Genomic DNA, 24,953 nt, shown 5'->3' with positions numbered 1-24,953 from the left:
CAGCACGTGTTAATCCTGGTCCAGCATGGCTGTTCTTTCTTATGCCTTTATATTCTCTTACCCGGCACTCGCTAATTATGTGAAGATGTCGCCGCCACCCGTGTGACGCCTGTGCGCCGTCGCATCCCACATCTTACATTCTAAGCGTCCGCAGCAAACACCGGAAGCGTGCGCCGACGGCTGTAACGTGTGAAGGGGGACTTTCCCCGCTTGCTCCCTCCCTCCCTCCCCCCCCAGACCCACATTTCCGCGCAGCTGCCTCCTTCCCGTCTCCGCCCTCCTCTCCACCCCACCCCCTCGTCTTTCCTAGACCTTCACCAAGAATGCACGCGGGACCAGGCGCGAAGGGGTTAAGGTGGCTGACTCTCTCTCCTGGTCTCCCGCTCTCTGCCTCCTCCTCCTCTTTCTCTTTCTCTTCCACCTTCATCATGTAGACAAACGGGCCCCCTTCCCCGTTTTGTTCATGGAGCAGGTTCCTTGACGTCAGATCTATGAATATTGCACGAAGAAGCCGGCTGGCGAGAGCGACGGCTGGGGCTCCATGTAGGCAAGGAGGGCTCTACGCCGGAGGGGATCGCGGCGGGCAGGAGGAGGCTTTGATTGCCGCAGCTTTGGAGAAGGAGGCGAGCAGGCGCCTGCTGGCCGAGCGGGGGGCAGGAAGAGGAGGAGGCCGGCCGGGCGGCTGTGGCAGCGGCGGCGGCCAGGGGGGGTTCTTGCTGCTCCTGCCGCCGAGAGAGGAGGAAGTTCTGGGCTGTGCGCTCCTTCCCCACCGGGAGGTGGCCCCGGGGGAATGTGACATCACCGCCAGGCAGTGGGGCAGGAGAGGAGGAAGGCTGCCCGGGAGCGCCTGTGCCGCGGCCGCCAACTCGCTCCCGCCCGGTCCTTCTCCCCATCTCCTGCCGGCAGCGTCCAGCATGTCTGCGAAAGAGAGGCAGAACAGCAAAGTGGTCAAGGAGAGCGTCACTCTGTTGCCTTGCTTTTATTTTGTGGAGGTGAGTCCAGGCAGCGGGGGATGGCGGCGGCCCTGCTGGTTCAGCTGGAGCCCAGGCGGACGCCAGCTCCTTTGGGACGGGTGGGAATGATCGTGATGAAGAAGCAGGCACGTCAGGGACAACTCTCCGAGCTTGCCCCACTTGGCACTCTTGTCCCCATCTCCCCCGGGGTCCCTGCTTTGCTTCCAAAACCTAATGAACAGAGATCAGCTGTACACTAGAAGAGCGTGTGAGTGGGTGAGAGAGCGCACAAGGCTGAGCTGGGGAGTCTGTGGCTGTCTGTCAGTGCTTTACACTGGAGGCTAGGGAGATCATGCCCATAATGCCAGGCAGTCATGCCCCCCAAATTAGGTCTCCTGATCACATATTTGGCCATGGAGGAGGGAGGGAGTCTTTCCCTTCAGACCACGTTGAAGAACTGTTTCCTGAAAAAAAGAGATCAGAATGATGCTTCAGGCACTGCCAATCTGTACAAGTGTAAACCTGCCTTGAAGAGGACACACACACATGTATACACACATTCTGTCTTCCACTGTTCTGGGGAAATCATTCCTTCAAAAAATTGAAGGGGGTTTTGCAAATGGAGGGGGCCAGCCTCATGCGATCATTATCACGTGCACAGGATCATTCCAACAGAACGGCATGTTTAGGGGGGAGAGGGAGCTTGCATGCATGTAGTGGGCATACATTATCTGAGAAAATTAAGATGAGGGCACGTAAAGCGTTTGAGGGTGGGAGTAAATCTTTTTAGATCGCTAAACAATCAGTGTTGTATTATTGTTAGCACACACTTAAATGGTAAATGTTTAGGTACATGGGATGTGCTTGGATGGTTGCTGTTTCTATAGGTGGTCAAAGGTGTGTTGTGTATCTTCACAAAAGCAAAGAGGTTGTGTGAGCGTATCTCTCCTCCCCCCCACCTGCTAATGGCTACAGATCTGTTATGGCTGCTGTGTTGAACCTTGTTATAGTTCCCCAAGCACTCGTTTTGGTCCTTCCTGGCAACATGATGTATAGGCATTTGCAACCTGTTTCTTTTACAGCAGAGGAGTTTTGAAAAAAAGATTTCAGATTTGTATGTTTGTTGACAGCTCAGTGGGTGAGCAGCCCATCCTTGCAAGACAGGGCTCCTGAGGAAAGAAGTGATGGACTGAGCCAACCTGTTTCGGCCTTATGGGTGATTTCACAAGACAACGTAGACAAAAAGTTGCAGAAGTCAGACAGAAAACAAGCTCATCCCATCTCATCTGGACACCCAGTGATGGGTTCTATTGTTGACATGCTAGCATGACTCTGTCCAGGGTAGCCAATACCTTTTTCACACAACCTGGCTATCATGTGTCAGTTGTGATAATCAGATGGCATATAGCAAGGCTGGGAAACATGTGAGTCCTCCAGATGTTGTTGGGCTCCAACACCCATCACCTCCAGCCAGCATAGCCACTGATCAGGAATGATGAGACTTGTAATCTACAAATCTAGACGGGCCACAGGTTTCCCATCCCTGGCAATGAATAGCTGTTGTTTCAAGTATCTGGTAAGCAAGGACTGTAGAAATGATGGTACTAAAGGTGTAAGAGTGCAGAGATGCTGAAAAATGAAACCAGTAAAAGAGTGCTTTCAAAATGATCCTTAGGTGCATTATTTCATTGATCATTCAGAAAAGTGACAGCACTTACTATTCAGTAATAATGAGTGCCTTAAATATACTCTGGAGCACAGGTACATTCAGGGAGAATTTTCAAAAAAATCCTGAAATTCTGAAATGGAAGGGGGGAATGTGTGAGTTATCCCATGTAAGAAAAGTTTGAAGTCCTTTAGCTAAATCTCTCTTCATTCATCATAAACAAGAAATAAAATGGAGTCATTTAGAGTGCTCAGATAATAAATGAAGAAAGCAGAAACTTGGGGTCCTTGCTGCATCCTGAGCACATGATGGAGGGGAGTAATACAAGATGACCTTTTATTAAGGAAGGAACAGCTAGGACATCATGACCACCATACTTTGAGGGGCATGGCCCTCCTGATGCCATAGTGTAGGGGAAGGGCTGTAGCTCGATGGTAGAGCATCTGTTTTGCATGTAGAAGATCCCAGGTTCAATTCCCAGCATCTCCAGGTAGGGCTGGGAATATCCCGAATCTTAAACCCTGGAGAGCTGCTACCAGTCAATGCAGACAATGCTGAGCTAGATGGACCAATGGTCTGACTTGGTATGAGGCCTTGGTATGTTTTTCATTTGAAAACATTACATCACTGAGAGGTGATCAAAGGAAAAGATGCTTAAGTTTTGAATAATCAGATCATTGCCTCCAGTTGGGCCTTCTTTCAGTCAGTTTGGTTGAGTAGCTGCTAAATAGTCATCCGCCATTGCAGAACCATGGTTTAGTCCAAAATGACAAAGTCAGGGAATCCAAAACTTATGCGCCAAAGGAAAGTGCTCAGATGTCCTATCAGTTTTGCTTAGTTGATTGCAGTTGTTTGCTGATTGCAGAACATCCTTCCAAACATGCTGCAGAGAGCTGAGCTGCATTGATCAGAAGGATCACTGGGTGCAGGGCTTTGCCAGACAGTACTGCTTGAAAGCAGAACTAGATAACACAATGGATGTGAGTGAAATGGAACTTTATTTAGAGCCCAGGCTTCATTAATTATTCCAGAGAGGGTCGCAACAAGGAAAATTCATAATGCATTGTCAACAAGAGAAACAATCTGCCATTACAGCAAATCAGAATCAAAATCAAGAGGGGTGGGCTCCTACTCTATTTCCAGCCAATTTAACTCTATGAATATGAGTTGTACCTTGTATATTCTATTGTAAACCGCTTCGAGAACTTTTAGATAGTAAGCGCTCTATAAATGGAAATAATAATAATAATAATAATAGATACGAATGAATAGATGTCCCTTTAAAAGGTGCCTAAAACCTATCAGGGTTGGTGCCAATTTATTCTGTGAAGGGAGGGCATTCTGCAATCAGGCTGCTGCTGTTGACAGAACCCTTTCACATGTCACCACATACCATACATTTGGCAAATGTTGCACTGTTGAGAGGGTGTCTCCACATGGCCTTGGGCTGGTGTATGGGGGAGTAGGTGACTCAACAAGTACCTAGGTCCTAAGCCATGGGTGGATTTATATGCCAGCCCAGGGACCTTTGAACTTGACTCAGCAGCTGACTGGGAGCTAATGATGTCATTGCACTTCAAGTTTCTGTGCCTGCACAAATAGCAGCAGGGAAACTTGGAGCATGAAGATGTCATGTCAATGCACTTTATTTCTCTGTACATTACAGGGGAGGGAGGAGGAGATGTGGGCTTGCTCTTTTAATGTTTTATAAGCATGTAAGTGGAGGCCACCATCGCTCCAGAGGAGCCCACACGGAATCACTCTAAAAATGGCTTTTGAAAACCATAACTTCATTTCTCGCCCAAGGAATAGCTCACAGAATTGTATACAGGGAAACCAACTATTAAGACTTCATGGTGCTGAACAATGAAAGAAATAAAACACACTGCTGGCTGTTATTTCACCAAAGCCAGCAGGGGAAGGCAAGGCAGTCAGAGGGTTTGGAGAGTGGGAGTTAAAGAAGGAAATGTAAATATATGTGGGTTTAGGTAGCCACAGCGCATGAGGTCAGCAGTGAAGAGGATGTAATAAAAATCAGAATAATGTACTTGCGTGCAGAGGAAGCTGTACAAATCAATGTACTCTCTTTCACACAAACTTACATGTGTTAAAGACAGCTTGTACCTGTGTTCAGGGCGGCATGTAAACAAGCCTACTATGTGTGAAGTATCTGGGAATTTAAAAGAAGAGGGAAGTTGTTGAGAGCAGCTAGGAAGTCTGATGGCAGAGCTGGTCACAGGCAAGTAAGGGTTACAACTATGTAAGCTAAAGAGGCAGTTTGGGGCAATCAGAGTTCTAACCCCAAAACGTCAAGCAACAGAACTTTGCTGGACTCTATTTGTTGGGCTCTTGGGTCAGGGAAATGCAAAAGGTTTCATGAATGCCTCTTCTCCCTCTCCCCACACATTTTTGTGGACTTTTGCTAACTGTTTGTTGTCTTGGCAATGATAGCAATTGTGCTTACCACTGTTGCTGGCTGCTGTCCCAATTCAGCCAATGGGTGCCTGTAGTGGTGCAGTTAGGTAATTTTAGACTCTGGCCTTAATGGCCTCATGTGAGCCCCCTGTTTAGATGATATTACTTAGTAAGCCTCATCCTGCTGAATGAGGCCTTGGACCTCTGTTCTAAAGTTGAGCCCTGATGGTATCACCACCTTCCTGGTTACTTTTGAAGCCAAATCAGAGTAGGAGCAATGATTCACTAAGAGGCATAAAACCTTGCAGTTTAAGAATGTACCTATAGCCCACAGATATTTCTATCAAACTTTAAAAAGCAGAGGAATTGGGCAGCTATAGTGAATGCACCAGGGGAGCAGGAGACCTGACCTCTTTGAGATATTGGACTGCGCTACAAATATGTCAGAATGCAAACACAATTTGGGTTGGTCTTTCACAGTCCAATCCGCTTGGTGTGTAGCTTGAAAGAATTTGGTAACCTGTGTCTCTGAGCATATGTGTCTAAAATGCAACCAGCTCAGGGACTGTTTCATTTTTGGAAAGTCAAAAAAATGTGACTGGCTGAAAATGTGGTGGTGGTGCTAGAACTGGTTTGTTAGAACTGGGGAGATCTCTGGTGCCTAGATATATGAATACACCTTGTATTGCTTTAGTATTCCCAGGAGTCAGGGGTTTCTTGGAAACAAATATACACACACAACCAAATATGTACACACAATCACTTGCCAGGGCTCTGGAGCAGGCTGGAAATGAAGGCAAGTTCAGGACCATGGACAGGGACCGTGGTGCTGGCCTCAGAAGTCTAACAGCTGAGGTAGAAAGAGCAAATTATATCAACACAGTCTTAGATCAATCAGCTGGGAGAGCTTTGCAGTCTGGGCTAGAATAAAAACTGCAGTGCTGCATCTGGCCAACCAAAGGGTCAATGGTGTTTTCTGCAGCCACTGACCTCTGGGCAGCAGGATTTCAAGCTGCTGGGAGTTCTTTGGGGGAAGCTCCTCGGGTCTTTTTTTTTTTTTTAATAATTTTTATTCAAATTTTTCAAAAAACAAACAAAACAAAGTCAAAAAACATAACAATACAACAACAAAAAATAAAAATAAAATAGTTGACTTCCGATTTGTCGCAGATCAGCTATAAGTATATAATATACATCAAACCTGTCCCTTAATATATACATACAGAATCCCTTTTCTCCATAGGCTGTCTTAGTTAATCGTCAAATCCCAGTATCATCATTTTATTTTGATCTTTCAACAAAAAGTCTAAGAGAGGCTTCCATTCCTTAAGAAATGTATCTGTCGATTTTTCTCTAAGTAGACATGTCAATTTATCCATTTCTACTAAGTCCATTAATTTCAATAGCCATTCTTCCATTGTTGGTGTTGATTCCATTTTCCACTTTTGTGCATATAATAATCTTGCTGCCGTAATCATATATAATATTATTCTTCCATATTTCTTTTCTATTTGTTTATCCATAAAACCCAATAAAAAAAATTCTGGTTTTGACTGAATATTTATCTTTAGAATTTTTTGCATCTTCCTACCTATCTGTGCCCAAAATGTTTCTAATGTTTGTTGGAAATGTAAACAACAAGAAGGATCATTTTATCATATGTGGTGGCTGTGTAAAAAGGCTCCTCGGGTCTTTTAAGATATTCCGAGGAGTCCATGATCCAGTAACCAAAGGCTGGTGGCAGAGGTGCCTCATTGAAGCCCAGGGGGCAAGATGCAGGTTCCAGTACCACTGGATCCACATGGAAAAGACCACAGAGTGGATCTTTCTTCTCCTCAGGGCAATGTTATAAGAGAACTTTGCACCTATGGATTCTTGGTCCAGGGCCGACAAATGGAAATAGTTGATCCATGCTGCTGGATTCTCTCTGACTTTTGTCATTTTATTTTATTGATTTTTGTTTTATTAATATTGCTTGTGTTATGTTGTTTGTAATCATGTATTTTTATGAATGCTTGTGTATCAACCACCCTGGGAACCTTCACCTTCAGCCTCAGATCAACCTCAAAAAACCTTCTCTCGGTCCCACCAGTCAAAACAGCTAGGGTGGTGCGGACCAGAGAGAGGGCATTTTTGATTGTGGCCCCCACCCTCTGGAATTCACTTCCTTTTGACCTCCGACATGCCTCCTCCCTGATAGGTTTTCGCCGAGCCTTAAAGACCTGGCTATTCAGGCAGGCCTATAGGATTTCTGGGGTGGATTAGTTTTTTGTTGTATTAAGTGAAGGATGGTTTTAGATTAATTGATGATTGTGGTTTTTTATTTGTATATTGTATTTTATACTATTGTACGTCGCCTAGAGTGTCCGTTAGTTTGGACAGATAGGTGACTAACAAATAAAATTTTATTATTATTATTATTATTGAAGGGTAGGAGATTAAGTAATAAACAGAGTAATAAGTGTTGTGCCGAGCACAAAACACTGGTGTGTTAATTGTTTACTTTTACTAGAATGAAATGTTGTAGCTTTTTTGTCTTATTTGAGTATGGAAGCTGCCTTGGCTCTACATACATTAGGGTGACCGTGTGTCCTACTTGACTGAGAAGGTCTTTTATTTGAAGGGCTGCCTGGTCCAAGTCTGACTGAGAGATAGAGAACCCTAAGAAGAGAGAGCTGGGGCCTTAAAGCTGGCAGCTGGACAGCAAGACTGAGCAGGCACACAAGTCACTTGTCCATGGTCCTGAACTTGCCTTTGTTTCAAGCATGGGCCTACCATCTCTTCTCAGATGCTTGGGCCATTATTATAATCTGGACTAGGCAGTCAAGACTGAAGAAGAGCTGTAGTGCTGCATCTGGCCAGTCAAAGGGCCAGTGCATGTGCAAATCTTCTGCAAATCTGTGTCCTCTTCAGTCCTTTTTGGTGATGCATGTCCTCTCTTCAGTGATGTGTAAGGAGCCACCATAAGGCCAGCTCCCTGCTGAAGCTAAGCAGGGTCAGGTCTGGTCAATGCCTGGATGGCAGACTGCCTGGGAACTATATGTAAGCCGCCTTGGGTTTCATGAAAAGAAAGGCAGCGTATAAATGTAATAAATAAAATAAACAAATAAATAATAAATAAGATACCTAACTATGGGGAAAATAGGATGACTAACTTCCCAGACTTCTAGTTCCATATTCATCTCTCTTCTCTCTCCTTCTCTTGCAAGCAGTCCATCTCCCCTCTTATTTTATTTATTTAGAAACTTTATAAACCACTTGATAAAAAAATTCTCCAAGCAATGTATAAATATAACTATATATATTAAACATGACTAGAATCCAAAAACCAATTTAAAATATACTTAACAGTCATGAAACACACAGATAAAATCAATAAACTCTTAAAAACAAATTTATTTAATAAATATGTGACTTGATTGGCTATTTATGCCGGAAGTCATACCAAGGAGCCTCTTATGCCCTTTCTGCTGGCTCCAAAACTCTGCAGGACACGAGAGAACCCCCACCCCATCCCATCCCACTCTACCCCAACTCATCTTCATGTGTGACAGGAGACCGAAGGCCAGAAGTGGCCACAAGTAATGGCTTCAGAACTGTGTGAAGCCAACAACTGATGACTTCTGCTTAGAATCTTGACTGGGGTTCCTGGAGGAAATCAGTAATAGCAGAAAAGGTCCTGTAAAAGAAAGTTTGCTCATCATCACTGACCTTCCCCACTGCAGTGAACAGCCACAGAGGAACTCTGAGCATAATCTATATCAGTTTGCATGGTGGAACACCAAGGCCCAGTTGATCTAATTTGGGCTTGCACAAACTGGGGCATGATCTAAAATATCCTACACAATGTACAGGAGTTGTTTAGGGGACACATCAGTGTGGAAAGGGTTCCCCAAAGTAGGAAGTCTGAACCCCACTGCCATAGGTCATATTAGGAGTCCAGCTGGCTTAAAGGCATAATCCTTCCCTAAGGCTGAGTTCCTAACAGTGAAATGCTGGCTCCCAGTCCTTAATGGTGAGTGACAGGCACACTACCTATTCTTAGAAGTACAATTCATTCCACCCAGCGTACCAGTGTACAGCTAGGCTATGTGAACCAATGCATGTTGCAAGAGGTGTTAGGCCTAGAGCCCATGTACAGATCTGGGGAATCCGCAGCTGAAATTGGGAGCTGAAAAGTGTTCTTTGATTGTCACAAGTGGAGAAGTAACTTGGCTACATACATCTTGCAGAAGGAAGAGGATAGCTTGGGGTGTAACAATGGTGCACACCTAAGTATGCTTACTGAGAAGTGTTCCACTGAAACCAAAGGGACTTATTCATTGATATGATCAAAACTGAGTTGAAAGCAAGGTATCTGGGTTGCAGCATGGAGATTCCCTTGGATACATTAAAGTTACTACTGGAACTGGCAGACCAGGCAGGCGCAGCTCCTCCCCATTAACACACATACACACACACCAGCCCTTTTGTGTGGTTCCTGCCTGTCAGCTGATTAGCACATTAGGAGTTCTGCTTGCTACAGCAGGCAGAGAGAGAGGAATTGGAGGTGTCTATAGGAAAAGCTGCCCCATCTCTGATTCAGTGACATCAAAGGTTCAGAGACATGCTGCAGGTTGCAACATGGCAACACTGTAAGTAACTTTCAATTCTGCAACTGGAATACAACTTCATTGTGTTGCTTTAGGTAAACGGAGGTGCTGGAGAGCTGGAGTTTCTTACAGGATTCCAAGACATGCTGACGAGGCAGGCGTGCATATAAAATTTTAGTGTGCATTGCCTCTTGCCTCTTCAACAGTGCATGAGGTTGCAATGCAAATATCAAACAATGTAAAGGTGATGAATGGAGCAATTCAGGTTCTAAAGAAAGAAGTATTTCAGAAGGAACCAAGAAAACTCTTAGAAAATCTGCAAGAGACTGTCATGTTAAGAAGGAGGAATGATGCAACAGAGCAAAATGGACAGAATTTGGTTTCGTAGTGAGAAGCAGCTGGGCAAGGGGCATTTCAGGTGCTCCTTACCACAGAACAAGTGAAACCAAATTCTGGTTGTCAGTACAATAGTGTTTAAGAAGCACTGGCATATTCTACAGAAGCAGCACTAAGAGATTCTACCATATATTCTTGGAGAATAAAAGTTCCATTGTCTGGAAAAGGTACTAGCAGGGTTTGGGAAACTCTAGTCCTCATGAAAATATATTAATGCCTCACTTCATAAATTCCAAGGTTGGGCCATGGCAGTGAAAAAATGTGTCTGGACTTATGCCAAACTCAAGTTAAGCCTTGCTGCCATCACTCTCTGTCTTGTTGATTTAACACCCAAGCTAGCTTTATTAAACTTACTGGGAGGCTTCTATTGAAATCAACCTGGACTTAAGTACACCTAACCTTGTGCAGGATTGTGGCCATTGATTTTATACCTTTGGCTCAAAAGCTCTCACTGGAGGTTCATGCAATGCCCATTGCCATTCTGATAAGGACTAAGGGCATACACTAGAAACACACACACATCTATATCAGCCAATTTAACTAACATAACAAGAATCTTGGGAAATGTAGTTTTGTCAGGATGCTAAGGATTCTGTTAGAACCCCCTTGGCCCCCTACAGTGCCAAGGTTTCCCTGGGAAAAGAGAGCTGCTTTTCAGCCATAAAAACACAAGAAGATACCTACTGCATCAGACCAAAAGCCTATCTAGTTCAGCATCTTGTTCCCCACAGAGGCCAACCAGATAGCTTTTGGGAAGTCCACAAGCACCATAAGACGTGGAGGAATTCTAGCAGCAAATCTAAAGGGTCTGGTTGTTGCGGCCCATGTGTCAACTCTACTTGTAATTTTTTTTATTATTATTGCATTTTTTATGGTGTTTCAAAGCTTTTCAATCAGCGGACATTTTTTTAAAAAAATCTGTAACCCGGAATGTAACTCTAGCCTGGATCCTAACCCTAACTCTAACCTAAAACCCTAACCCTAGCACGGAACCTAACCCTAACCAAGAACCTAACCTTAACCCAGAACCTAACCCTAACCGTCTGATTTCCAACCCTCTGCCACTCCCCCCACAATAACCCCCCAGAGGTTCCCCTTCCTACCCCATGCAACAACTAGGCTCCCTTTTCACCTAACTCTACCCCATTTCTGAAGCCACTTCTGTTCTGCAGCTCTGCTTTGCACCCTTGTTTTCACCTTCACCCCCGTGTTCACCTCTGCTATTTCTCCTTGTTGAAACTTTTTTTAAAACCCTCAATGTTCCTCCCTTCCCAGTCTATTCAGACCTCTCTTGCTGTTTTAAGACACCACATTTCCCCTGTCAGCGCCCCTCCCTTCTCACTCGCATGCCACGGCCACTGCTGCTATGCCACCTGCCTTCTCTTATGCTCCCCTACCCCGCCCTGACTTCATGCACATCAAGGATTGTGATGCGGCACTACAAATATTCCAGTGGACATATGTCATAATATGTAATTTCAAGGGGAAATATTGGGGCCTGGAGATGAATGGAAATCTGGGATACTCCCTGAGATAGGACCAGCTTTGAAAGAGTTTCTTTATTCCTTTTCTGTCAACATGAACTCAAATTTCCTTTCCTTTTTTTATAAAACATTTTAATTGCCATTTTCCAATATCAAAAATACGTATCTAAAAAAAAAATTAAAAACAGCTCAGCATCTCACACATGTGCCCATGTTATCCAGACAGAAGTTTTGAAACAGTCTTCCTTCTTTCTCTTCCACCCCTCCCCCACTCCCCTGTTATGCTGTATTTCTTCAAAAAGAGATCTGAGCAATCAAAAAGTGTTCAAATCATCACCAAGTATCCTTTGCTGGTACAAAATTTCCCACCAGACTTATATTATGGTTATCAGTACCAGCTTAGGTGCTAAAAGCGCAAAATAGGCACCCTCAAAGTAAAAAGATCCATTTGCATGTAGCTTTGGGGCACAGCTGTAATCCTATACCCAACTACCCAAGAGTAAGCCCCATTCAACTCAGTGGGACTTAACTCTGAATAGACCCACCTAGGCTTGTGCTGTAAGTCTCTGTAATTATGCTTGCTTGTGCACGGTGGTTGGCACAGGGTGGCCAAATGAATGGGGGGGGAAAGGTCAGGGTCCTATTCTGTCAGTGGTTGCGTAAGAAGGAATTTCAGCAGGAACCCTGTCATCTCGTACATCTGGCCACTGTGCAAGGAAGGGGAGGTGTGAGGAGATGAGTGGGAAATACTATGCACTGCAATTGTTGAGAAGCCTCCCATCACAGCATTTTGGAGACCTTGGGCCATATTCAACACTGCAGCTTCACTGGCACAAGGGACTTCTGTGCATGCAATGGAACTTCCTTTCCCTGTCCTGTCCCCTCCAGCCCTCTGTGGACCCCCTGGAGCAGATTTGGGTGTGTGGGGAGGGAGCAGAGGAAATGGAAGTCCAGTTCAGCACTGGATGATTCAAGTATAGACCGTTACCTGTTAGAAGTATTTTCTGCAGCATGAGTTGCCTTTAATGCTTTCTTCTTTTCTCAAGACAATTCCAACCCTATCAACTATCAATAGAATATATGGGATTATGATGGGTCATATATACATATGTGGTGGGAGTGTAATGTTGTCAAGAAGCTTTGGGTCAGGGTATCAAGGAAGAGGAGATATTACTCATCTCAGGGTGGTATGTGTTCCATAACTGCCTCTCCTCCTGATGTTTGTAGAAAAACTGACTAATCTACCCATCAACTTTTCCCATTGTTTATTTATTTAACAGCATTCATACATCACCCTTTAGCCAAAAAGGCTCTCAGAGTGGCTTACAAAAATCAGACTCACAATCTGAGAAGATATGACACACGAGAAAAAAAGAATAAGAGGGAGAAAGGAAAAGAAAGTTCAGGCACAAGTTTTTATTGTCATAAACCTTAAATCCACAGCCAATGCTGCAAGACTGATCATTGCAAGGGGTTGGAAGTCTCTGGATGTTAACACATTAAAAAATGTGGTACTCTCAAGTGGAACTGTACTTTGGTAGAAAAACTGACCAAAAACTGAAAGCTCCAGAAGAAAATGAGGACAGAGATGATTTTTATGAAATATGGTGTGACTTTATTGCTTATGTAAGAATTTCGGGTAACAGAAAATGTCCTGGTGCTCATCATCTCTTGTTGAGAGATATATTTAGATATTGAGACACTGTACAGTCACATAATACTATACACTTGTTCCTTTGTTTTTTGTCATCGTTTTTGGTACTGTCAAAATTTTTATACTACATATATATCCCCTTCTATTTCTTAAAATATATCTTTCTATGCCATTTTCCCCAGTTTATGACTACTGGCTGGGACAAGCAGTTAAAAGATAATACTGGCACAGCGTAAAAAGCCAGAAAAGTCTGTGCAAAGCAAAACACAGCTCAGCTGTACTCTTTCCTTTGGCCCTTTAAGACCAGCTGGCAGAGGCTGCATTTGGGCATTATGAAGGGAATGAGCCTGTTCCATCTCAGGCTAATGCACTCCCCCTCCCTTCTCCAGTGTGACTGCTAGGAGATCAGTTAATCACAGTCTAGCGTTGCATCCAAACCCTAACCTAAGCTGTGATTTGTTCAAATAAGACAGTTTCATAAACCACAGTTGGAAGCTGGTTTGTTTCAAACAAACTTTGATTAAGATTTAACCATAGTTTGTTGGGTTTGAACAAACCAACAACCCACATTTTTTTTAAAAAAATGGAAGCAAATACTTCTGAATCATGGCCATGCCAAAAGATGTTGGGGGCCGGGGAGGGTGGATATGCAAGTTCCTGTCATGAAAAATCATGGATTATCATGACACCTAAATGCAGCCAGCAAATGCATGCTTTTATATCACATTATCCTTCCGGCGTAAGAAGGTAAATTACTAGGTTGGCTTCATATCCACGTAGCCTAGCCCTCTTGTCTCCAAAAGTGGACAGACAGATTAGCCAATGAAAGTCACAACATGTGTTCCCACGCATTGAATAACCAGAAGTGTAGTTCCTTAAAACCATGGAGCCATGATTCCTAGTTTCAGAGTTAACAGCCATTAATTGACCAACCATTCTTGGGTTTATTTAAACCATTTAGAAAGATGTATCTATGTGAGTGGGCATCCTTTGTATGGAATTCCACAGATAAAATGTACATTTTGTGAATTGCATCCTCTTCTTAGTCCTGAATCTGTTGCCAATCAATTTCATTACATTAGGAGAGTGATCAATACCTAGCAGAAGCATCCAAAGATGTAGTAGAATCATTTCTCACACTGAATGCTTTCGATTCAGTGGTTATCTGTCTTTTTAGCTATGCTTCCTTAGGGTCTAGTATAATTATGCTTGTCCTGTCATTACTACTGCACTTGTGCAATACTAAAAAGAACTCAAGACAATTCTGAGGGTTAAGCAAGCTGATTAATTATATCTATAATGTTTACCCCCTTCACTGGAAAGTACTACCACTGTTTTGTGGTGAAACTTATTTCCAGCAAATGAGTTTAGGATCGCAAACTTATAGTCTTGTCCCTGAATACTTGGAAGCCAATTTGTGCCTCTCCCACAATTCCATTGGATTGAGGTTTCAGTTATTTTTCAGCTATATATTCCATACAGCAGCAAGGGTCAATTGTTCAACTAGTGCACCATCAACCAGCTAATATGAGGCAATACAAGGCCCCTTCTCTGCTTTTGCATCTGTTTGTCTTTAACATTCCAGTGTGAAGCCAGAAGGGGAATTTCTACTTTGCAGTTAACACAGTGCACATTAGGCCATCTAATTCTGTTTGGCACGCTCAAGGTGTTTGAAGTTAGTGCCTGTTATTGCAAAACTTCTGTAAATACATTCAGTAAATACTCTTAAGTCCAAAGAGCCACTGTAACTTTTCAGTTGTCGTACATTAGTGCGTTCTGCCTCAGCCTTTTTTTTTTTTTTAAAGATGTATGTTGTATACTGGGATGGCTGGACTTTTTTGACCCAAGAGCTGCATTCACCCTTGGTCAACCCTCTGGGGACTGCATGGTGGCAGTGGCTGTGGCGACCCTCATATGCACATAGGATATGCATAGGCACCCAGCCCCCCTTCCTCAACTGATCTGTTATGACCCCCTCCCTACCCATCAAATGATCAGCCTGATGACCAGAGAGGGAGCACATTGAGCACTGCCCATTTCATCACTGTGAGTTCTTTATTTTTTTTAAAAAAGTGCTTTTTGCCAAAATGTATGGGATCTTGTGGGTCAAGGAAAATTGGGGCGGCTGATCTGGCCCTCAGGCCAGTGGTTAGCCACTCCTGATATGTACCAAGAGGAAGATATACATAAAAAAAGCAAACTGCACACCCCCGCATCTCTCGCATAAAGAGGGCCCCATTCCGTGCCAGCAGATTCTCACTCTGTGACTTTTGAGCAATTTAACTCCTTTCACCTCCTCTCTCCAACCCATCCAGGCTCTCATCCCAAGCAGTATAAATCATTACCCACATATATCCACAGCAAGATCTTCCCACCCCTTATTCACAGAGGGGGGGGAAACAAACACAAAATAAAAAGAGGCTGGCAATAAGCCACACCTGATGCTCCTCTTCCCTTCCCAGTCCTGACAAAACACACAGGCCTCAAGGTCGATCAGGCCATAGAGGGCCATGCAGGTGTGTTTGCAGGCTTCTTCCATCTCTGTCTACCTTACCAGCTGGCACAAACAGTATTTGGTGCCGTCAGGAGAAGGGGCTGTGGCAACACTCCTAACTCCACTTATTGAAACTCAGTCAGTAAGCTACAGCTGGTGCTTCTCTCCCTTTCCCAGTCCCAACAAAGTGAAGGTGCCAAGCGCCCCTCTGTGGAGGAGGAGGGAGTTCTACAACTTTGGGGCCTCTGCTCTGCCACTGTGAGCTTGGATACAATCCAGTGTATATAAGAATTGCTCCATAAATATGAGTTGGGATCTCTTATACAATCATGATAATGTTCCCATGGTGTTGTTGTTTAAAGCTGTTGAAGTATCCTATATGCTAATAGCAAACTCATTCTCTGTGTGTGGATCCATATGTAGACAAAATGGTACCACCCATGTACAAGAGGGAGGGATCGGCAGGTGTGGGTGGATCACAAGGTTTGTAGAAATATAAAAAGAACCTGGAGGGGGGGAATAGCCTAATGAGGACCGAGCATGTTCAGTGGTCACAAAATGCTAACTGATTGTTGGGAGGGGGGGAGTCAAACTATGGGAGGGAGGAGGAGTGGAATGGAGTATCCTGGAAAAGGGCATGGCTGCAGCCATGCCTCAGAGCACTCTACACTGCAGCATTTTGTCCCACTTGTTTCAGTATGCTTCAGTAAGATCAGGGGTGCTGCTCAGAAAGGAATTTAACAGCAAAAGTTTGGTTCTGCTCTCAGTGAAACTGAACTGAAACATAACCCAGACTTGCCCTGTATGGAGCTGCCTGATACTGAGTCAAGAGCCAGAGCATTGGTCCATCTAGCCCAGTCCTGAAAGAAAGCCTTTCCCACCCTTGCTATCTAAGAGAGAAGGGAGTAGAGCATATGCTTTCCAAGCAGAACGTCCCAGGTTCAACACCATCTCCAGTTGAAGTATCTCAGGCAGAGCTTGGAAAAGTTACTTTTTTGAACTACAACTCCCATCAGCCCCAGCCAGCATGCCCACTGGATTGGGCTGATGTGAGTTGTAGTTCAAAAAAGTAACTTTTCCAAGCTCTGACTCAGGTAACAGGGCAGAGGAAGGTGTTTACTTGAGACCCTCAAGAGCTGGTCTCAGCCTGAGTAGAGAAGATAGCACCAGGCCGGACACAGATTCATAGTCTGAATCAGTGTGCTTCATATGTTTGTATGCAAGTATGTGCATGATGTCACAGCTATTTATTTAACTGTAACAGTAAAATGAACCAGCCCAGGACATTGCATTGTAAGATGTACTCTTTACATGAAGGATGCTGACCAAAACACTTTATTTAGAATAAACTCAAACAAACAGTGGTCACGAGAAAAGCCCACCAGAAATCTATCCCTCAGCTTTCTGTGGGCCTAGCCTCTAGAGCGCCTGAGCTTTATATAAAACCTGGACTGGAACCACTCCAGTCTATGGTGAACTGAAACACACCAAACATGGACTAGTTTCCCTTAACATTACAGGTATCATGGGACATCAATCATTAATGTGATATGGTGGGAACATGCGTTCTACAGAAACAGATTGTAAGATGGACTGCTAATGGCATGGTGGGGACAGAATGACTCATCTGTGCACATTCATCAAAACCTTTTAGCCTTATGGAGCTATTATGGTGAAACAACCATAATAATGTGTGAGTTACTGCATTGATGATGATGATGGCTGATGGGGAGCTAAGTGGGATGAACTTGCTCCATTTGCCTTAAAGAGGAAGCTGAAATAACCATGTTTGTCCAATTTTCTGTGTGGGCCACTGCACATCCTTATGGACAGGATTTAGGGCAGGGATAAGGAGACCTATGGCCCTTCAGATGTTGTTGGAATACAGCTCCAATGACTTGGCCATGCTGACTGGCACTAATGGGAATTGGAATCCAACAAAATCTAGAGGTCCACAAGTTCCCCAACCCTTCATTTAAGAGGTCCATGCAGATCTCTCTGTGCATTTTCTGAGATGCCTCATCTCTAAAATAGCAGCTCATCATGTCAGATTGGAAGCTATTTACTTGCTTTAGGTTTCAAAAGTTGATTGTAAGAATATTTTCAGAAGCGAGAAGTCAGATGCTGTCTGTGTGCATAGGCCACTTCACATGGCCTTTGGATCTTGGCATAAAGCTTGGAGAGTTCATTTTTTAAATGAACTATTTATAAAGTTCAAGATGTCCAAAAAGGAACTAGTTCTAGTACACGTTGGTTCCTTTGCAAAATGGAACTATTGCAGCTCTCATTCAGTTCAAAATTCAATTTAAGTTCATCAAATTGATCCTCAGCCATATTTTCTCCAGCATTCAGAATGTTACAAAGCTGCTGTGCTGAAGTATAAAATGTATTTAAGAAGACTCAGAAAACATCAGAACACACCCCTATAGTGGAATGTGAATTGCATAATTTATTTTTTGCAGCAATTACTATCTTTAAGGTTAAAAAGCATTTTAAAAGCATCTAAATCATAAAAAATAAGAATGAACTTGAAGATGAACTAAAAATCATTCAAAGTTCTATCTCAAAATGAACTAATTCACATTCAGTACACCTGGCAATTATGGGAACTACTTTCAGGAATGGTTCTGAGAATGTTGAACTAATTCAGTGAACTGTATAAAATTGAACTAGTTCATTCCAAGCATTGCTTACAGGAGTGGTACATCAGGCTGAAATTTTTGGCATATATATGTAGATGTACTTTTCACTGCAATCAATGGGAATTACTTGAGGAAATGTCTGTAGAACAGAGACATCAGTGGCTGAAAATGATGAAGTCTTTTATTGATCCGGTGAGTTCCTTACTGCCACATATAATCTTCAATAATCAGTTTATCTGACTGGCATTTCAATCTTGAACACCTTTTACTGAAAGTACATAAGCCATTGATGTCAGTGAAACTCTGTATATCTAAATTTTCTATATTGTTTCATCATGTAGTCAAAGTGAATAGAATGGAGCTACTTATTTTATTTTAAGCAGCACTGATAAAATGTTTTTTTTCAAAGACCGTCATCAAAATTCTCCTTTGCAAATTGGATATTCAAAATTCACTGTATATTCTCTCAGAAGATTCAAACATTTGTTGAATACACACTGAATATTTCATATCCATATTTTATGTCTATTTTATTTTAATATTTGATATTTAAGTGTTTCTATATGTTAGCAAGTGATGTTTCTACTATACCTGGCAGTACTAATAGATGATATGCATTTGTTATACTTCTCTGATAATGCAAGCATTTAACAGCTGACTGCCATGGTATATGTATTTCTGATAGTATTTGCTAGACAATATGCAGTAGGTAACTGGTAGTATCTGACAGCTGATAGCTTGTGATGTTCCATATCTGAATCGAAATAATGAAGAGCTGCAAAGATAAGCACTCAAATTTGGAAGTAAAATTTGACATCAGATTTCAGATTCAAAATTTAAGTATTAAAATTTTAAATAACAAAATTGGAAATGTTGGCAAATTTCATATATTTTCAGCTCCTAATTTGTTTTGTTTCTTTAAAAAAATAAGGTTTCATATTTTTATATACATAATATTTTCTTTTGTTAACATTCTTTGTGATCATTTTAGCTTTTTTTTAATCATAAGCTACTTTGTGTAGTTGTGTTGAAAGGCAGAATAATCAATACTATTGTGCACACTCCAGCATGGCCAATAGTCATTGGAGTCTCTGAGCGGTGAGAGACTTCCAGAGGTTCCTGAACTTTACCCAGGGTTTGGTTTCCTTGGAATGAAGGTCTGTGGAGACTGTGATGTCTTATAGGATACATATGATTTTTATTTACACATATATACAACCTGACCATAACATGGAGGGGTTCACATCTTTAGTAATTCATATCTTGCTCCGCAAAGCCCATACCTTTGGGGGTTCAGACACAGGGAGCAAGCAAGCCTCTCTGTCTGTTTTCAGCTCCCAACCTTTCCTCAGCCTAACACAGACTACTACTACTTTTATTATTATTATTATTATTATTATTATTATTATTATTATTATTATTATATCCTGCCCTTCCTCCCAGCGGGAGCCCAGGGCAAAATACTTCCTTGCTGGGTGGGTGGGGAGTCTCTCTCCTAAAAGAGTTCTTATGGCCCTATTGCTCTCCTAGCAGATCCTTACACATGTTAATGAGGGCACTTTACAGACTTGGCTGAATCCATTAACTTGTGAATGGAACTGGACCAATAGAACAGGTTTCTTCCTTTGCAGATCTCAAATCAGAGGCTGGGAGAGGGATTCATAAAAATCATCCATCTCAACCCCCAAATCCCACAACAATACAATAATACGTAAAATAAGTTACATCTGTCCTGGGGGGGAGGTGTCATAGGGAATCATTATTATAAAGTGGAATAGGTGAAAGTGTATAATACTACAACATCTTAGTGTTTGCATCTGCATGCTGCAGGGATGTGCAGGGGAAAAACCTGACAGAGGCCGTTTCAGTTTGCATGGGAACTAAGCTGCCTCGCTTCACAACCCATCAAAAATGGGAATTCACCAAATCACTCCTCTGGGTTTTGTGCACTTTCCAGGCTATGGGTAAGATGTGGTCTCTTGTTCATAGCATGGAGAAATCAGGGGAGGAGTCCACCAGTTATGTGTGATGAGGCAGAGCAGCAGTAGCACCCTCTCACAAGCAGTGTGCCATTTTGGCAGGACAGGGATGGGGGGGTAAGGCAGGACAGCGGTGAGGTCAAGGGAGGTGGCTGCGGAGCTCCCCTCATTGTCCCTTCACTATGCCCCAACCCAGTGAGAGGTGTCACCACTCAGTTTGTGGAGGGCTTGAGAGGAGTGATTGCCAGAACTAAAGAAATGGTCGCCACTGGCAATCTAACAACTCTATTCTTGAGCCCTGCTTCTGCAGTAGATAGTCTCAATGCATTTTGCTAGAAAACATTCAATGCATAGTTAACTGCACTTTTAAATATATGTCTAGATTAAACCCCCTCAAGGATGCACAGCTTAACATGGTGAGGGGGGTTGAGAGATTATAGATTTTATATAGATTTTATAAATTATAGAATTTATTGATTACAGCAAAGCCTTTGACTGTGCAGATCATGAAAAACTATGGAATGCTTTAAAAGAAATGGGGGTGCCACAGCATCTGATTGTCCTGATGTGCAACCTGTGCTCTGGACAAGAGGCTACTGTAAGGACAGAATATGGAGAAACTGATTGGTTCCCCATCGGAAAGGGTGTGAGATGGGTATATTTTATCACCCTGTTTGTTTAATCTGTACGCAGAACATATCATACGGAAAGCGGGATTGGACCAAGATGGAAGTGTAAAAATTGGAGGGAGAAAAATCAATAATTTAAGATATGCAGATGATACCATACTACTAGCAGAAACCAGTAATGATTTGAAATGAATGCTGATGGAAGTTAAAGAGGAAAGCACAAAAGCAGGACTACAGCTGAACGTTAAGAAGACTAAAGTAATAACAACAGAAGTTTTATGTAACTTTAAAGTTGACAAGGACATTAAATTTGTTAAAGATTATCAATACCTCAGCACAGTCATTAACCAAAATGGAGACAATAGTCAAGAAATCAGAAGGCTAGCTAGGACTGGGGAGGGCAGCTATGACAGAACTTGAGAAGGTCCTCAAATGCAAAGATGTATAATTGAACACCAAAGTCAGGATCATTCAGACCATGGTATTCCCGATTTCCATGTATGGATGTGAAAGTTGGACAGTGAAAAAAGCAGATAAGAGAAAAATCAACTCATTTGAAACGTGGTGTTGGAGGAGAGCTTTGCGCATACCATGGACTGCAAAAAAGACAAATAATTGGGTGTTAGAACAAATTAAACCAGAACTATCACTAGAAGCTAAAATGATGAAACGGAGGTTATCATACTTTGGACACATCATGAGAAGATATGATTCACTAGAAAAGACAATAATGCTGGAAAAACAGAAGGGAGTAGAAAAAGAGGAAGACCAAACAAGAGATGGATTGATTCCATAAAGGGAGCCACAGACCTGAACTTACAAGATCTGAACCAGGTGGTTCATGACAGATGCTATTGGAGGTCGCTGATTCATAAGGTCGCCATAAGTCGTAATCGCCTTGAAGGCACATAACAACAAACTAGATTAAAGGCAGTATGCTACATGAAGTATGTTAGGACTTTAGATAAGATTTTGATATAGCCTATAATTGAGCTTTGAGTTTGTAGTAACAGATGAATGGATGGCCATTCCCATGCCAGTAGCAGAGCACATGCTAGTATGGAAAAAGTAACCATATCATTTGTTGGGGGCCATAGAATCAAAGAGATGAGGCTCACAGGGCCCTGACTGCTTCAGGTATAATCCAGTACTTAAAAATATATATTTTATACAAATCTATTAATACATTAAATAACTTTAATGGAAAGATAGTAGACAGTCTGTGCTTAGGCATTGGCTGTTTTAAAGTGGCTTATGAAGCCTCCCTCCAGCCTCCCTGAACTTTTCAAAAAAAAAATTTGCTGTATGCCTTCATCCACCCATCCTAGTATACTCCATTCCCACTTGAAACTGGTATGACATGAAATCCAGTTATGATAAATGGTGCAAAGGTTCAGATGTATTCAAAACTGTGCAGGTCTGGAGCAGAATTACAAGAAGCCTGTACTCCTATGCGACTAAATGCACAATCCCAACTATGTCTACCCAAAGAGAAATTCTGTTGATTTCAGTGGGGCTTACTCCCAGGAAATTGAGATTAGGATTGCAACTTTACTTAGACACAAGCCCCATTGACCTCTGCCAATCAGAGTAGTCATTAGGGATGGATCTGCCAATTTTGGTTTCAGTTTTCCAGTTTTCCAATCTTAAATTCAATTCTCCACATTTCCACCCAGTTTGCAATTGTAAAAGAAAAGTCCTCATGAAAATTCATCAACAAAATTCTTCTAATATATGTATTTTGAGTGCAATTTATTTATTTATTTATTGCGCTTGTATACTGCCCCATAGCCGAAGCTCTCTGGGCAGTTTACAGCAATCAATTGCCTAATATATACATTTTGCAATGCATATTCCCTAATATAATAGATTTTTGTATGCTATTTTTATTAATATATGCATTTTAATTCACACTTTACCCTAGTACATGCATTTTAGTACACGTTACTTGCCTAGAGAACTACACTGCAAAATGTGGAAAAGTGTGAATTTCACAGGATGGCTGTGTTTCATTCACATATTGTTTCAGAAAGTGTGGATCAGGTAGCTTTACCTTTAAATGCGAACTGAATTCAATTTTTTCCTCATACCTAATAATCATGCATTAAACTGGGCTGCAGTAAATATCCATTCATGATTACAGGCAGCGGTCAAAGATGTTGAATTCTTGGATGAATGCACTTTCAAGGAATAAAGAAAGCTGTTCTAAAAGGAGTGCTACATGATGAAAGTGTGTGTAAAGTTTATTACAGTGTATGTAAGGAAAAGAAAAGAGGAAGAATCAAATGTAGATCAGATACTTTAGCTGATAAACATTGCCTGAAGAGAAGAAGAGTGATCAAAATTCTGCATCTGAGGAGGAAATTTTCCTCGTGGATGTTTCAGCACTTAAAACTAGATGGGATTCCACCACAGAAGACATAGAAACAATGCAATCCTATATGGAGAAAAAAATGTTACTTGAGTGGGTTTTTATCAAGAGTTGCTGCTAAATTTTGATTTACATGAAATCCATGATAAATTTAGAGAGTCCTACTGAGGTGGAACAGCTGTAGGAACCCTGAAGTCAAAAGAATTTCAATAAGCATAGCAAAATTTATTTCTGGGGGGTAGAGAATTAATGCATCTGTGTGTAGTTCCTGGATTTTTGTCTAAGATACTTTGGAGGCTAATGTAGAATTCATGTGAAATATCTGTAGGGATTTAAAAAACCTAGAATTTCAGTAGGATTTATCAACTTTATTTTGGGAAGCGGGGCATTTATACAACTCTATTATATATTATTCATTTACCATCAGCTTTAAACTGGAAATAAATGTGTTTCTAGGTTACAGTCAATGGTAGATGAAAAATGGTTGTGTTCTATATGGAGCTTCTTGTGAAGACAGTTTGGAAACTTCATTTGGTTCAGAATATGGTCACTGTGGTTTTGAATCTAGGAGCCGCTGTGATGTAAGGGCATTGGACTATGACTTGGGAGACCAGGGTTCAAATCCCCACTCAGCCTTGAAGTTTTCTGGGTGATCTTGGACAAGTCACTGTCTCTCGCCCTCACCTACCTCATAGGGCTGTTGTGAGGATAGAATGGGGAGAGGAGAACCATGTACACCACCTTGAGCTCCTTGGAGGAAAGGTGGGATATAAATGTAAGAAATACATAAATAAACATGTTACTCTGATATTTTACCAGCTTCACTAGTGGTTACCCATTTGTTCCTGGGTGTAACCCAAAATGTCTTTTAAAGCTCTGAACAGCCTGGGACCAGTGTATCTCTGGATTAATTTCTTTCCTACAAAGCTGCCCTCAAACTCCACTCTACTTCAGAGGCCCTTCACATCCCCTTGACACATGAGAAGCAGTGAGAGCATACATGGACTTCACATACCTGGAATGACTAGTTCTCAGAGATAAGCCAGATTCCTAGTTCCTTCTGGTAGAAAGAAAGTATTATTTTATGCTTTTAATGCTTTTAATTAAATATTTCTCCCTCTGTTAGGTTGCAGTTAGGGATGGGAGGGGATTCTGATTTAGTTCACATTTAAAGGCAAACCTATCAAATTTGCACTTTCTGAGACAATATGCAGAGCAAAACACAACCATTCTTCAAAATTTGCACTTCTCCAAATTTTGCAAAGCAGTTCTCCATCCAAAAAATGGTTTTAAAAAAGCATACGCTAGGCTCAAATGTGCATTAAAATGCATATATTTGTGGAAATAGCATATAAAAATGTGTATATTAGGAGAATATACTAGGGGAAATATGCATTAACATGCTGATGAATTTTCATGAGGACTTGTTTTTTTTAAAAAAAGCAAACTGATGTGGAAAAGTGAAGAGTGAACTTGAGAATGGAAAAATGAGAAACTGAGAGAAACCAAAACTGAAGAGTTCACCCATCCCTAACCACAAACCTAAACACAGTTATCATAAGGCCTGTTGAATTCAGTGTGTCTTACTTCTGAGTAGACATACATAGGGTTGCACTGTTAACCACTTACTTTAATAATTTATCTGAGGGGGATATTTGCAACTTTATATTATTTTTAA

General features: G+C 42.1%; 1 protein-coding gene across 1 annotated transcript in view; it reads left to right on the top strand.

Annotated features, from left to right (window-relative positions):
* The first annotated feature begins 344 nt into the window (after positions 1-344).
* Positions 345-24,953, top strand: part of PLPPR4 (phospholipid phosphatase related 4) — a 49,349-nt gene continuing 24,740 nt past the window's right edge. Inside the window, exon 1 of the mRNA XM_061630544.1 lies at positions 345-992. Within this exon, the coding sequence (XP_061486528.1) occupies positions 492-992 (501 nt within the window). The 5' untranslated portion in view covers positions 345-491. The remainder of the gene's footprint in view (positions 993-24,953) is intronic.

Source organism: Rhineura floridana, chromosome 6, assembly GCF_030035675.1.
Source record: "Rhineura floridana isolate rRhiFlo1 chromosome 6, rRhiFlo1.hap2, whole genome shotgun sequence".
NCBI classification, from domain to species: Eukaryota; Metazoa; Chordata; class Lepidosauria; order Squamata; family Rhineuridae; genus Rhineura; species Rhineura floridana.
The sequence above is the reverse complement of the archived record's forward strand: the minus strand, read 5'-3'. Positions and strand labels throughout refer to the sequence as shown.